Below are 16,354 nucleotides of genomic sequence, written 5' to 3'. Positions count from 1 at the left end.
ATATCCAAAAGTATTTCGCAGTAGTCCATTAGATTTTATCACTACATTGAAATGCATTTATTATAAGTGATAGTTTTCAAAATTGAACTTAAAAACATTCGTGCCCTCCCCTGACATTACCATTACTAAGCTAAGAGTCATGTCATTTGTCATGTGCGTCTTATAGGTTGCCTAGATTCTTAATATACATGGAGCAACAATATAATCTATTAAATAAAGCACAAGAGAGAGATTTGTTTAGGATCATCTGAATTGGGCAAGGGGGGGTTGATGCCAGTTTTTCTGGTTTTCACATTGTGCAGTTCAATCACTAGACTTTCATTTCCTTATCACTCCGGTTTCACATCTAAGGTTAGTGCATTGTCTTTATTTCTTGCCACTTATGGTTAGGGTGGGAGGCAGGCAGAAGCCACATGAAAGCTTGACTCGTTTTGGGCTCGAGGTCCGAGATAATCTCAAGCTGTGTCAGAGCCAGGCATCTGGCTTGAGGCTTTAGTGGCTCTCCCACGCCACCTCTGCTGATCGGGTTATTTCTCCTAATGCCCACGTAGAGTGGTCCATAATTCAGGGCTTTTGGGGGTGGGCGATTGGTGGATGGAGGTTAGTCTGGTCATTTCGTAAGAGAAGGTGTTACATATTCCCAGGTTGAGTGGTCACTCCCACATCCCTCTTTCAGGAGATGTCACTCTCAGTGCTCTGAATGACTCGGACGCCAACAGTGACCTGGTGGATTTTGAAGGCCTTGGAGACGGAACGGTCTCCAAAAAGCTCAACTTCGATCAGGGTGAGTTCTAGGTGATGCAGCTGCTCGCTTAGTTGAACTCTACCAGAGCATCCTCTTATAAATCTGTCTCACCACATTACACTGCAGCCCCTTCTATGTGCCCTGCCCCATCTCATCTGTCACACCATAGCCTCTCTGTATCACTTTACACTGCAGCCCCTTCCATGTGCCCCACCCCTACTCATCTGTTACACAACGGACCTTCTGGCCCACATTACACTGTAACTCCTTCCATGCGCCCGCCACTACATATCTGTCACACAACAGCCCCTCTGTCCCATCCACAGCTCTCCTACTCCTTTATCTTCTCATCAAATCTCTTACCATTCTACATCCCCTTAGTCCTCATATCTCTGTCGCACAGCATCTCTTCTAACCCTCTGCCTCATCATGACCTTTCATTACAGCACTTGAATGAATCCTGTTTTGTAGTGTCTCTCCTGCTATCAGCCATTGTGCGCTTAACGGGAGAAGGGAGAATGGAAAATCTAATATCTTTCATTACCTTTGAAAATGTTGATCTTTAACCGTGAGAATCCTGTAGTTCTTACTGTGTTCCCATTATGGTCTTGAGGCAGGATCACAAACCTCCTTAAGATTAAGACATTTGCTTTTTTTAAAAAAATCTTTTCTTGTACAGGCTGGATACAGACAGCTGTTTTGCCAGGATATGTACCTCATGTTTTGAAGTGTACCATATAATGGATTCTCAATGTCCATCATTAATTGGTTCCCCAATTTGGCCCTTTACCGCCAAGGTAATATTAGTCCACTTCCAAGACCTAGCTGTGTTTGGCTTGGTTTCATTAGGCATATAGTAAGGATTTCTGTGCAGAGATTTCTGTGCAAAACCATCTTAGACATCTTTCTGGTGTTTAGGTTAATGTTGTATTTTCATTATTTATTTATTGCATTGCACTAAACTTCATGCACAGGCTAGAAATATACAGATCCTTCATATGTTTTGGCCTTTAGTCCTGCCAGAGGGAAATGTGGCTGTTTTTCTTTTTTTTTTAAAGGCATCGTAATAGTGTTTCTTCTTCAGTATTGTGTGACTGCATACGTTGTGTACAATGATGAGTGTGATTTTTCATGTTTTACAACTCATCTGTGAGCTCCTTTTCCTAGTCCAACCAAGCCATTACCAGATGCATCATTATTTACCTTAGATGTGACCCAAGCAGAATTTGCTTCTTCTCAGACAGAGTAGATTCTGGGCAGAGGGGGGCACAGTTATGGGTGAAATGTTTAAACTATCTACATACATTGAATAGCTTGTTAATGCATCTTTGTGGAACCTTGAAATCAGAAAATGGCAGTGATTCACATTTGAGATGAGTTGACACGTGTTACAAGCTTTTACTTTGTACTTCATGTTTTGTTCACTTGGCATGGACACCCTGTTGACCCCCGAACTAATCGAATGAACTCCCTTTGCTTACCACATTCTGGTGTCCAACTCTGAAGTCGTCCTGTGTTATTTGACATTAGCTCATCGAGACCTATGTTTTCTTCTCATTCTGGTACTTCTAGTGCTTCATTGAAAATGGAATTTTCAAACTTGCCACACTACTCAATTCTAGCATGGTATAATTTCAGATCTTTTTTTCCTAGTAGCTTTCATTTGATCTGAGCGAGGAACAGCCACCATCCCCTAAACGGGAAGACTCTAAACCCTTGGTCTGAAAGATGCCTTTAAACATATATGTCCCCACCAAATTCAAGCTTGGGAAACTATTGAGGTGAAACTTTAGGCTTTCATGGTTATGCTTGTTAACGGACCATTTTGTTTGCATAATATCTTTATCATCGTCAGTTGCTGAAGTCTGGAGCAGATATTGTCGACTTTTTGATTACATTTTTCGTATGCTCTGAAAGTCTTAGCTGTTTTGAGATTTTCACTTCCTTTTCCTCAACAATAAATTAAGGTATGACTTGTCAGGTCTGGCTTTATTAACACTTAAGTAGTTCCTGGTCAACCTCGATCTAACCAATGAATATCTACTCCAGCTGGATCATGGATTACTTTCGAGATTTTACAGAGTCCTCTTGGGGCCTTGAGTTACCTATGGCACAGTCCTGGGACTTACTGCTCAGTAATCTACAGACATTTGTTCTGTTGCTTGGGCTTATTAGTTGCCCCTTCATTTCATAAGTAATCAAATAAATATATATGTGTAGATTTGTTGCGTCGCAGTGAAATTCCTGGAAGGAGCTCTGTTCTACCACTTTGGCTAGGTAGGTTGCTCAAAAGAAATATGCATAGATGCAATTAAGAGCCCTTGGACCTCTACTGCTCTGCCCCAAGTGACGGTCTAGCTCCGTGTTTGTGCTCTTAGACCCTCTTTCCCTTGTTGCAGAGATTCGTGTGAATCAGTGCTGCATTTTGCCACTCTACTTCTATCCAAAGCCATCGAAAGATAGTTGAACCAGTTGCCTGCTTGGTTGTGTTTAGGATAGAGCAATTATCAATGTGATGGAGTTCTCAGAAGGTGTCCTCACTTTGCTTCTTTTAGGACTCAACTGCCATGTAGCCATGAGGGGTTTTGGCTGATCCAGTCACATCTTGGTAAATATGAATATATTGTGCTTCCACCAGTTCATTGCCAAGATTCTCCTTGGCCCATCGTCTTAAAAAGTAATGCATAGGTTGAGGGGAATGCCTAGAGGGCACCTCAGGACAGATCCTTTTTCTCTCAACAGTCCGTACAGGTTGATTTATTTTTAGTGTCCGTAGTGTTTTTGGTGGTAGATCGAAACAACCTAACCATTCACTGTGCTAGATACCATTGTTTCCCTTTGTCCCAAACGTTAACAAATGTGTGTACTTTTTTGACTTCCACTACCATATCCTGCGATCGGTTCCCTACATTTCTCTACAATCTAATGTCTTATGCTTGCATCTCCTCTTTCGTCAAAGATCTTAGCCTTGAGTTCTAGCTTTTTTTCATAAACCTTCTTGCCTAAGCCCTTCAGAAATGTAACTGCACCATAAAGAACCCATCCCCTCTTCCCTCAGGGCTGTACATATTGAATTCTTCAGCCTTTCTTTACATTGAGGATATGCTTTGGGCCATGTCCTTGAGCAGTCCTCCATCAGTCCATCAGTCTGAAGATGTGGCCCGCTAAACTAGTGACTTACTTGTGTAGCTTTTGAAGTGATGTTCAGAATGTGGGTTCTACTCGGTTTCCTCTTCCTGCTGGTGATGCTTAATCCTCGGATTCCAAACATTTGTCCCACTCGCTTCATGGTCTTTTCGGATTGCTCGTCTATTCTAAGATCAGTTTTTTAGAAAGCCAGGAATCCAGCTCCAGTTTGATGAATGTATAACACCTGACTAATTCTGCATTGTTGCTTGAGAATATATGTATCCCAAGAACAATCACAACTCCATGTTTTCCACTGCCAAGGGTGTATCTACTTAAGGAGGATTTTGCTGCCATCTGCTAACAAGTGCTGAAGGTCACCTAAATTGAAGCAGTATCTGTAGCACTAAACGCAATAAATACGTCCTAATTCTTAGGGATGAACCAAGTTTACAACCACACTTTGCTTCAGAAAATGCTGTTTCTTACCTGTAACAATGATTTGTTTAACATTCAGTTTTTCATAAATTCATACAGCACTATTTCTTTTTACATTATTTGCCATCAGGCTAGAAAACCGTGGAAATGGTAGCCAAAATCCATTGCTAATTCAGCTTTTTCCTTTCTAGCTCATCCACTCCAGCTGTTCCTACCTGCTTTTGGAAGCCTCCCAAGAGCATGTTAGATTCTTTAGATCTATAGAATCTAATCCATAGGAATAGGCCTCTCCATGCACAAGGGATTTTTACGAGTAATGAAATGACTTGAGATTGAACACATTATGAAGGAGGGTGACTTTCTCTTCTGTAAAATGAGTATTAACTAGAGAGATTTCAGCCCAAATCTCTGTGCCTTATGTTGGTGCTTGGTAACAAAGTAACAAACATTTGCATAACCAAGAGCTGATTATCATTCAGTGCCCTTCACTCCCCCCTCCCCCCCGATACAGGCAACAGCATTTATCCTGCCGTAACTGAGTGATTGATTAGAATACCTAAAATTCTGGGTCTGGAGATGTTTAATGTAGAACCATGCCATCTGCAGAAACGGGAGTTGAAATAAAATCAGAAGTGCTACAGGTTAGTTCATGTGTAAATCCGAGGTCGATAAAGATTGTGAATAGAAAAGGAATCTTTGATGTGTCTGAGGATTTCTCCATTCAGCCCATCTGAAGTTTGATAATCTCACTGACTCTCTGAGCAGTGTGCGAGACCTAGAATGAAATCTGTGCGTTCAATGAATATTTCAGGCTGTGGGACTGTGCCATCTCAAATAGATCTCTCATAGATTTGGTGATCACACCGTTACACTCCCAAACCAGTTGTGGGCATCCTTACTGCCTAAAATCAGTATATCCTTCAGGGATTCCTTGTCTTCTGGAAATGTGAACAGCAATTCTTTCCTATTTGGAGGGTCTGCCATGTCCAACCATATTGAAGAGTGTTGCATGGTAATCATATGAGGTCAATCACAAAATGTAAGGTAAAAAGGTATATGAGTGGACACAATATTCAATGATTTCCTATCTTATATGCTGCAGAAAACACATTTTCCTTTTGGAGTCTGCTAAATTTGCCCTAACCTCTCAATACAGTCCTGATGAGAACTTAGTGACCAAACTAGCACTTCAGCAGCCATGCTGTGATTCTCATCTGCAAGGAATTGTGATGCGGAGCTTTCATGTTCACACTGGTCAGTAGCAGAGGAAACATTTAAAGCGATCTGAAAAGTTCTTCTAAGAGGTGGAGTAAATCTTTACAAAAAAAAAAAATCTCGCCCTCAACTGTGTGAAATATTCAGGCTTGCATCTTCCAGAGTTTCTGGACTATTTATAGTGGAGTGCAGCAGAAGGGAATGTGACGGTTTTTACATATTGCTGGCCCCCATCTCTAGTGGCTCAGTGATAGAGGATTTTTTTTTTTTTAAATGACGGGCTAGAATATGGACATATGTTACCAGATTAATTCAAGTATTACATCCATCAACTTAAAAAAAAAAAAAAGAAAAAAAAAACATTCTCCTTGACAAGTGTAAGGCTGCAAAATGGATGATTCCAATGCACCCTTCTGCAGGCAAATATGACATTAGGTATTACTACTTAAAAGGTAGAGCTGAATTTTTTTTATTAATTTTTTTATTCAAAGGTGCTGGTTAGTGCCTACTAACTTAGTTCCCAAACATGACTAACACGTTTTCTGATGTTGTTCACTGTTAAATTATTTAAATCTGAGAGACATTGATCTCGCAGTTTTAACGGAAGTCTGCTTGTTTCTGGAATCTCTGGTCATTTAAAAAAAAAAAAAAAAAACAGTTCTTGCTGGTGCAAGATGTTGTCCAGCTAGGTTCTGGTCACCTTCTCCTAGGTTAATTGACAGCAGTAAAGCCCTGATTGCTGCTTAAAACTGCTTGATGATGTAATAATAGTATGCGCTCCGGATTCCACAGTCCGTCGTCGCCATTGGCTGAGATGTTACAGTTGCAAAGTCTGATGCAGATTCCTGGAATGGCCATCCATTAGCTGAGCTGTTCCTACACAGCACTCTTTAAGTCTCAGTTTCATTCGCAGGGTCATGAGCATATTTACCCAGTCTCCATAAATTCATTACACTCTCTCTGTTACACAGGGCTCATGTGAAGCCTGCCTTATGGGTTCAGAACGCTGCAGGAAGAAATTATAGAACCTGCACTGTCTGAGTGAGCGCAGCTGAAGTTAAATAAATTGGGATCAGGCCTGCATTGTGTCCTCCAGTGGATGAAGGGGTGTTTATCGGCTGGAGTATCTTAATAATTCTTAAGGGCTGGAAATAAGATGTTTCCTATTGATTAATGATCAAGCAGTATCATTCTTTTAGACAGAGTACGCTTTATCTGCTGTGCCGGTATTGGCACCCAGGAAATCCTTGTCTTCCAAGATGACCAGCTAACGTTACAAGGTATCTTAAAATTTGTGGACACTGCTTGAGACCAAATGACGGCCCGTTTAGTAATAATAGTGATCCATTACTGTAAATCTCCGGAACATTCCTTGTTTTGACGGAATGGGCTCATGGAAAATGTACCACGGGTAAATAAAATTAGAATTTTACTTTAGGAGGAAAAAGTGGCAAACAGGGTGTCGATTGAGCTTAAGCATTTGATGGACACACTCAAAGGCTGAGGTGGAGAGGCCTGTGCGATAGCCTCAGCGGCAGAGCTTTAGAATCTCTCCACTCAGTGACCGACCAGAACAGAGCCCAATGAGGGTGTCCGACCTTTAGAAGAGATGAAGTCTGTAGAACATTCACTGCATTATAAAGCTCTGTATAGTGATTATTAGCTCATGAAAAGAGCCAGCAAATCTAGGATGGAAGAACTTTGGCCAAACCGACTCCTATCCAAAACTAAATGCTAAACCTAGCCGGCACTGTATGACCGAGGTTGAAGTGACCCTCTGGGGTGCCGCGTGGCAGCATGGGACCTCTGGAATTGGACTGCCTCTGCCTACAGTGCGACATCGCAAGGCAGAGTCCATTACAGTCGTAGATGAGAGGAGTGCATCAGAGGGACATTATAGGCTCTACAGAGAAAGTGGTCAGGATGCAGTCTGTTCTGCTCCTACTCTTTTTGAGACAGCAGTACAGGCAATTAATGTACAGCTTTGAGAGGACGTCACTGTATGAACTAAAGGTAAAATGTAAGAACAGTGTTTTCTCTGCAGAAAAAGCACTGTGGTTCCACCTACAAAGTCTAGTTGTCTGACCTGGTATCTCAGCACATGCAGAGGTAGTTGTGCAGGTGCATTTTGGTCCTTCATTCATATCCCCCAAACTATCAATCACTGATCTCCTTGGTTTTAGCATATAGTTTCTTGATATCTGGGTTAGTCACAGTTTCTAGAATAAGCCCCCCTCCCCACCCTAAAAGTTCTTCATTCAATGCCTGTGTGAGAGTTAGTTCAGGGGCATTATTGCTTTAATTCCACATAGTTGCTTCGCCATGAGGAAGTATGTGGTGGTCTGAGCATTATGGTAACACAAGGTGCGCTGCATAGGTAAGAGGTGCACACTGGTGCTTCTGTACCTCAACATATTTTATCTTTCTCATTTGAGTACTTGGGAGTATATTATGGGGTTTTAGAGAGAGTTGCTCTAGGACCCTCTCAGGTCATGACGTTCCTCATTGAATGAATTGATCTTTGCAGAGTTCTTTTAATATGCCAAATATCTCCTTTATCTTCTGCCATGCCCTGATGTATTCACATTGCTTGTTAAAACACCGTTGAATCTTTTTTTCTTTTGAAAATTAGAATATTGCTTCAGTCCTCCCACCTCTAGTCCACCACTACCCTTGTACCCAGGACACCCCTTTTGCACCCTGTCCCTCCAAGGTTCTCCAACACCCTATCCAAACATCTTACCCTTTCATCCCACTGCCACCTTTCTACTCCGTCACCTTTGGATAAAACCCAATTTCCTTCACAGGTCCTTTAGATATTCTCCTCTTGGCATCTTCTTTCACTCCCATTCCAACGTTTTTGTGCTTTCTGTGACCCTCCCTCCCTTCTCATTTAGTCCTCCTGGTCTTTTGTCTCATTTGCTTCCTGCTATTCTCCCATCTGTACTCTGCTTTTTGCTGTTCTCCTTTTCACTATCTTGACCTTTCTCTTGAGAGGGAATAATGTGAAAATAGCCCACGTGTGGGAAATATTCTGCTGTTTTCCTCATTTGTTCTACTGCTTGTGTCCTGTGTAGCTGCTGTCAGGGTGAGGGGGTTTTCATATGGGGATGGTGGAGGCTGTGGAGTAGTGCCTTGTGGAGGACTGGTGTTTAGGTTGCTTTAGAAGGAATGACTGGCATTGGGGGCTCATGCATTCGGAGTGTGAGATTTTCTTTTTTAATGATTGTGATGGGTTATGGTCCTATTCTTTATCAAATGTATAGTGTATGGGAACCGCGTTTTGATTAATTCTCATCACAGCTATCTCCTATTTCACTTTTCAGACAACCTGAATCTGGACTCCAGCCTCATCATGAATTCCAGTGATCTACCGCTGCTCTCCCGCTGAGGGCAAACACTGAGGCCAAGCAATCCGCAGCTGAAGACCCTACATGGCTTCCCCATCATCAAAGCCGCATAGGCAGAACCTTTATCCTCAAATGACCACCACATACCTAGACTTATACACTTTATTACATGTTACACTCATTTTGTTAAACAACCCCCAGCCAAATTCTTTATCCTTGACAGCTTGTCATATCTGGACTCCCCATCTACCTAACTGACCACACTGCCATTCGTTATTCTCAGCCATGTTGTTACCCCTGCACTGCCCACTAATTACAACATTATATGGAAGCTTCATCCCCAATATCACAACATGCATAGCAAATTCAATCTTGCACCTGACATCTCCATCTAACCTCCGATCCAGAACAAATCTAGCCAGTCTCCGCCTCCAGCTGACTCCACCTTCCACATAGCCACTCTTTATAGCATCGACTCAATACCTCTGCCTCGTTTTTCATGTTCAGTCATCTCTGATCTCCTTTCCCCTCATTACCTTTATTCGCAGCCTTCTTATCTTAAGATCGATCCCAATTGACCCCGTGACATGGTTAACCATCCACAACACTCACCATGGTAAATCCTTTGCAGCTGCACTACACATTGTTTTTCAGTCTTGTGACCTCTTGGTGACTTTTATTGTTCATGTACAGTCCTATTTGTGCCATCCGTGTCCTTCCTTCCCTGTACCATTGTTCTGTCTCCTGCTGTCCTTTATTCCTTTAACATTTGTGTACACTGCATCATTCTTCCCTCTGGTGTGTGTCCAAGGACCTCTGCCTGCCCTAGTCCAGTTGTGTCCACCACAAGGACTTACTCATTTTTACTGGTATTGTGCCCAGCATCTGTGCTGTGTATACCTGTTATTTACTGTATGCTCCTACTACCCTGCCATTCTAATGCCCTCTTCCTTACTCTACGCCATCCTACCGTGCTTGGGGAAACTGGCTATGATCCGGGAATGATACATTGGTGTGGATCTATGTTCTCAGCTCTTTGTTCCATGAAGACAAATACGTAGCTGATCTCTCCGCTTCTTAAGAGACTTTCTTGGAGAAGGATCATCATTGAGAAGACTCTGTCCCTCAATAACCATGTGTTAACTATTTCACACACTTGCAAAGGGTGTGCAGAGACCCCAGGCTTTCATTTGATAAAGGGAGCTGCACAGATATCATTTTTTTTCCCTTTCAGTATTTCATTTTCTCTTTCACCCATGTCATTGCTGTATTATTCTTGTGGCTTCTTGTTCAATGACTGACCAACTTCAGCTGACCTATTAATATGTTTGCTTTTGATGTTATTTGATGTATGTTATCTCATTTTTAATGTGGGTATGTATATATTGTACATAAGTTAGAAACCTTGTCAGTTAAGGCTCCTCTGCAGTGGTGTATTCCCCCAATCCCTGTAATAAATATTGTTTATGTAAATCTGACCTGGCCTCTCTCTGTTTCTTCGACGTGATAATTTTTCTTTTAACACAGTGACTTATCCTCATCACTACTAGCCACTTATTTGGCATTTGCTTTATAAATATGTTGAAAACTCATGTTTTCTGAACAGAAAATGTTTTATATCTAAAATGCAAATAAACTGGTCCTCTGCAGCCATTCAGTGAAGCCCCCTCCCCCACCATCCTCAGTCATCTTCTGCTTCATAATTTCAATGTTTTTCCTTTCGATTTTCCCTTGTTTAACTTGGAGCATTCCACCTCAGTAACTTGTATGTTCTAATAGCAGTATAGCCCTTCTGCTGTGGGGTATACCAGTTGTTTTGCAACATGAATCTTTTCTGGACTTAAATGAGGTGCATTATTCCGCCATCTAGTGGTTGTGCTCAAAATTCTCCCCCTGTTGTAGTAGTTCTCTCTCTTTTTTGGGGGGAGGGAGGAGGAGGAGGTGGGTGTTGGTAGTTCCACTATTTGACGTCTTATCCAGCCTCCTGTAACAACATATGCCGTAGAAGCTCCTCTCGTGGTTGTTATCTTCAGATTATTTTTCCACTGTTGGGTCAGGATGCTCAGCTGAAGGATTCCCAGGTTGTTCAGAAAACTGAAGTTGGTTTGAAGTTAGTCCAGGAACACCGAAGACCACCAAAAAAATTACGGGTGAAAAACCAAACCATCGTCAAGAGGATTCAAAGAATGCTCCGACAGGGGGCTCCCTGTTCCACGTGCTGGAGAAGTCCCTTTTTAAATTCTGCTTCAAGGGCCATCATTCGCTCAGAAAGCTCGGCACCAGATGTGTAATCTTTGCCTGCCACCCAGCCACTGAAATGAGTACTGAGACCTGCACTGGGTTTCAGGCAAAGCCATTGAAAGCGAGGTAGAAACAGAAACGGGCACACTACACCATGCAAGATCAGAAGCAGGGGCCATATCTGAAAGATCTGGGTGTTTTAAGTGACGACAACAATATCGTCGAATGGACAGAGGGAGAAATTTCAGATGTGGAGATGGGAATCTGACGGCGCACATCAAGTCGAGAGGGAAGACACCACAGCTAAACCCCAAAAAGACATACAGGGACACCATGACCACAGATTTCAAAAGAAGCTGCCTCTGCTCTGAGCAAATTGCCAACTGCAGGCTGTAGAGTAAAAGAAAAGACTAACGTCGAGAGACAATTGAAATGGAAAGAAACAAAAGGATAGGAGACGCTGAGAAAGTAGTCAGGCCAAACACCTTTGAAAGACTCTTGGAGAATGAAAACAAAAACTGACGAGATTGAAAAGAAAAAGAGGCATCTTGAGACAGAGATGGTGGCTCTGTTACAAAAGAAAAAAAGATTTTGAGGCCTCACTATGGGAGTTCAGAATCCTGCAAAAGCCTCCAGCACACAAGGGGCAGCAAGAAAAGTTGGTCGAAGAGTTAGAATCCACTTTAACTCTATAACACCAGGAAGAAGAAGAGGTACAGCAGGACTTCTTCAAGGAAGAAGAGGCCAAGAGCATGGTTGTGTCTATGTTACGAGAATATGAGGGTTTAGAATATGCTGAAAAAGGTGTGGAAGTAGTTATAGCAAAGAAAATATATTAATTAACAATATGACATATATATTTCTCTTCACCATAGAAGCAGTTGGGCACCACAAGCATGGAGCTTGCAAAGTCATTGCGGTAGATTGAGAACTCCAGGAAGGTAAAACCCGTATCTGAGCACTTTCGGATCTGTAGACTCTTTGGTCCTGAAGAAAGTCTATGACCCTTTTGGGCAAGAGTGTGCTGAAACATGCCGACCTGATCTATGCAGCGGACATGTGATTTTTTTCCTATCACATTATATTAGTTTTTAAACATACCTTATTCCAGCCATAGTAAAGGTGAATTGTAGCTGAGTGATAGAGGCATTTTTAGATCACTTTCTAACTTTCAATGCACTCCCCCCGCCATAGATCCCTAATAGTTTCCACACAAGTCCAGGAAACTATCTCCTTAGATGGGGAAGGAGGAGACCCCCATGATGCTGTTAGCTATGAGTACACTGGAGAAATAATATACTTGTGGTAGAAAATAGCTGGTGAGGGTCTCCCAAACTAAAATAGAGGGACTCCTTGGTGAATACTGGGCCAAGTGGTTACACCTCTGTTGATATTATACGACAATGGCAGGATGTCCAGACAGACTCTCCTGAAGAGGCAGTAGACGGATACCCCTCTAGACCATCACGTCTTGATTATATTACCATGTATGTTCATCTTATTAAAAGAGTGGCAGACAAATACGGCGTGCAACTAGAGGAAGAAGAATCACAATCCTGCTTCCTCTTAAACTCTCCTACCTTCTCAGGCAAAAAAGCAGTTCTTGTCCATGTTTCCCAGCATCCTGTGTCAAGGGAGAGAAGCATTCAAAGAACCTACAGCATGCAGAGCAATAACACCAAGGGCAGTAAAGAAGTATAAGCACTCCTCTAAAGACCCTGCATATATTAAAGGTACAGTGCCAGCAGATTCCATTATTGCTTCCACAGCTAGAAAGAGGGCTAATTTCCCCAGAAACATTGAGACCACCCCCAGCTAAGGAGAGCAAAAAGATGGAATTAGTAGGTAGAAAATTCAAAAGAGACGCATCTTAACAGTGGATTGCCATTTAAAATGCTCTCCTGAACAGGTATGCTTACAGAAACTGGGAAGGAATGGGGGAAAACAATGAACTCTTTCCAAGCAGTACCGGAAAAGAGCAAATTATTTTGCAGAGGAAGGGAAGAGTATAGCAAATATGTGCCTCAAATCGGTGGTGGATGCAACAGACACGGCAAGTCACCAGATGTGATGGTAACAACCGTCAGGTGCCATGCTTGGCTAAGAATTTCAGGATTCAAGGCAGATTCCAGGCTAACATCATTAATATACTATTCAACAGGGAGCAGTTGTTTGGTAGTGCAGAGACTCGTCAACAGCTGAAGAAAGATAATGCCACTGCTAAGTCTGTGGGGCCGTACAGTTTAGAGGAAACTTAAGGAGAAGAGCACCGATTAGCAGAAGACTATCGGCCAGAGGAAGCACATAAGGGGTCCCAAAGCATACCCCAAACATTTATCGCCTCAACAGTAGCAATATCAAGCTCAAGCACACCAGGCTTTACATGGACGAGCACAGCCCCCCAGAGGAGGAACAACTTTCTCAGGAAAGTGACTTTTCAGGGCTTCAACACACCTCGCACAACACCAGTGGCAGGGAGGGTAAAATATTTCCTTCATGAGTGGAGAAAGATACCTTTAGACAATTGGATTTTGAACATCATAAAACGTGGATATTACATAGATTTTGTAAAGACGCCACCTGTAAGGGAACACACTCTATGGAAGAAACTTCTCGCCTAATCAAGGAAGTAGAGGAGTTGTGTGGAAAAGAAACAATAGAAAGAGTCCCCAAGAAAAAGATCAACTAGGGAAACTACTCAATTTATTTCTTAATTCCAAAGCCTACTTCCAATTCCAGACCTAAGGTTCATAAATTTATAAAAACACAAAATATATTTATGGTTTGTTCTGAACAAGAAGCATTATCAATTCAGAGTACTGGTTTGTGGCATAAAATCCACAGAGGTAGCAGCACTTTTGAGAAGGCGGGATACATCTGTATCTGTACCTATACAACATATCTACAAAGAGTAGTATTCAAACTAGGATTAAAAAAAAAAAAAAAACACTGAAAAATCCTCAACAAGGCCAGAACAGGAAAAGATATTTCTAGGCATAAGACTCAGTACAGTAGAAGCAAAGGCTTATCTCTTTAAAAAAAAAATGCATCTTTTCTTAAAGAAGCTCACTGGTACCAGAAGGGACGGCCTTTGACAATGAGGACTGTTGAGAAGATCATGGGCGAAATGGGATCATATATGCCACTTTTCCCACATGCAAGGTTTCATATAAAAAAATAATAAACCAGGAATGGCTGACAAGCACAATGGTCACAAGCCATTGGGAGGATCGAGCGGTTGTCACACACAAAATACAGTAAGAGATGGCGTGGAACAGAACACATTTAAGAGCGTGAAGTCCTTTTACAAAACTAACACCAACAATGACAACATCTACAGACGCCGCGCATATGGGTGGAGAGCACATATGGGCTTTCTCAAAGTCAGAGGTGTTTGGAAGGATCAAGAAGCAGAACAACATATAAACGTTCTGGAGCTAAAAACAGTGCTCCAAGCCTTAAAAGCCTTTCAGAAGCAGTTGTGGGGAAAAAACGTACTAATCAAAACAAACGCTACCACAACAATGTTTTATATCAACAAACAGGGAGGAATGCTGTCTTTTGCTCCTTCAAAGCAAACAGGCTCAGGAAATCTGGAAGTGGGCACAGCAGAGAAAGATGCACTTAACAGAAATACACCTCCCAGGGAAAGAATGCCCAAGCAGCCAAATTAAGCAGACAGGTTTAAACCTCCCATGAGTGGGAACTCAATCAAATAGAACTCAAACAGATCTTTGAACAGTGGGAAACACCAGAAGTAGACTTATTTGCAACAATAGCAAATGTCAATACTTTGTGTCCAGACACCAAGACCACCAATCTCAGGGGATAGCTTGTTGATAAACTGGTCAGGGACATTTGCGCACACTTTTCCCCAGATACCTTTGTTGCACAGGGTAATTAACAAATGCAAACACAACAAGGTGAAGTTTTTGCCCAACAGACAGCGAGAAAGACATGATACTCAGAAATAATACAAGTGGCACAGGGCAACATAAAAAAATTATCAAAGCTGCAAGACTTGCTGGTAATGTAAGGGGGGGAAGAGTGCTCCATCCGGAACCAGAGTTGCTAAGGTTGGCAGCATGGTTCCTGAAGACAGAGTTAGATCATCTAGACTTGATGGAAAAGACAATGGCAGTTCTAAGGGAGGCAAGAAGGCCAACAACTAGAAAATGTTGTATGGCAAAGTGGGAAAGATACTCAGGGTTGTGTCAAAGATCAGTCTTTTTACAGCAAAACTCTACAGATGTTAGTCCTTAAATATCTTACACATCTCCTTGACTGCAAGCTTACTTATACATCATTAGAAATTAATCTAGTAGCAATTGTGGCATACACAAGGGGATATATAGGAAGAAGGTTTTTTTTTTTTTTAGATCACCAGTTATAAAATGCTTCCTTGAAGGGGCAAAGAGAATAGCACCTCCCTGACAAGTACCAACGCCTACATGGAACCTTAATCTTGTTTTAACACAACTTTTGACAAAACCCTACACAAACCTTCATTAAAGATGCTTAAGCTGAAAACCGCTTTTCTGGTACCAATTACATCACTCCACAGAGTAATCAAACTACCACCACCTACACCCCAAGAGCCATACCTGCAAATACCCAAAGATAGAGTGGTAATGAGGACAGATCCTCATTTCCTTCCCAAGTTAATTTCACAATTTCATATTAATCAAAGTGTTCAAATTCCAAGTTTTTTCCAAGAACCAGAAAATCAACCAGAAAAAAAATAAAACTTTGCACACTCTAGAATAGCAATACTTTACTATATGGAAAGGACAAGGACAAATAGGAAAACAAAACAATTAATTGTTTCCTTTGCTAACAACAATTTGGGCAAACAAGTGACTAAAGGTACAATTGCCAAATGGATTCCACAACCCATTCAGATACTTCATGAAAATGCAGGTGTACAGTTATGTAACATACCAAAAGCACATTTAACACGGAAAATATTGCCTTTCTAGCAAATATACACTTACAGGACATTTGCCTGGCAGTTACTTGGTCATCAGTTCATACGTTTATGAAACATTATTGTAATGACATTCAAATGAACGAGGATGCTCAAATGGGAGAAAGCGCTTAAATATCTATTTAATAACTTAAATCCATCTTCATCACAAATGCCATATGTTTGGAGGTTGGGGGTGGGGAAATGCTACATAATCAATGCACAAAATGTGAATCCCGAAAGGATTCACACTGCAAAATGAAATGGTTTCTT

The 16,354-nt window shown here is 41.7% G+C and overlaps 1 protein-coding gene across 3 annotated transcripts in view; it reads left to right on the top strand.

Moving 5' to 3' along the window:
* BACC1 (BPTF associated chromatin complex component 1) overlaps nt 1-10,352 on the top strand; it is a 93,529-nt gene extending 83,177 nt beyond the window's left edge. For 2 of the 3 annotated variants that reach the window (XM_069216833.1, XM_069216832.1), the window contains 2 exons: nt 677-784; nt 8,851-10,352. In XM_069216833.1, the coding sequence (XP_069072934.1) occupies nt 677-784; nt 8,851-8,915 (173 nt within the window). In that variant the 3' untranslated portion in view covers nt 8,916-10,352. The remainder of the gene's footprint in view (nt 1-676; nt 785-8,850) is intronic. The other variant, XM_069216834.1, reaches the window with a different exon arrangement.
* The last annotated feature ends 6,002 nt before the right edge of the window (nt 10,353-16,354 follow it).

The sequence above is a fragment of the Pleurodeles waltl genome, chromosome 12 (assembly GCF_031143425.1).
Source record: "Pleurodeles waltl isolate 20211129_DDA chromosome 12, aPleWal1.hap1.20221129, whole genome shotgun sequence".
In the NCBI taxonomy this organism is placed as follows: Eukaryota; Metazoa; Chordata; class Amphibia; order Caudata; family Salamandridae; genus Pleurodeles; species Pleurodeles waltl.
Note: the sequence above shows the minus strand (reverse complement) of the source record. Positions and strands in the feature narration are given on the sequence as shown.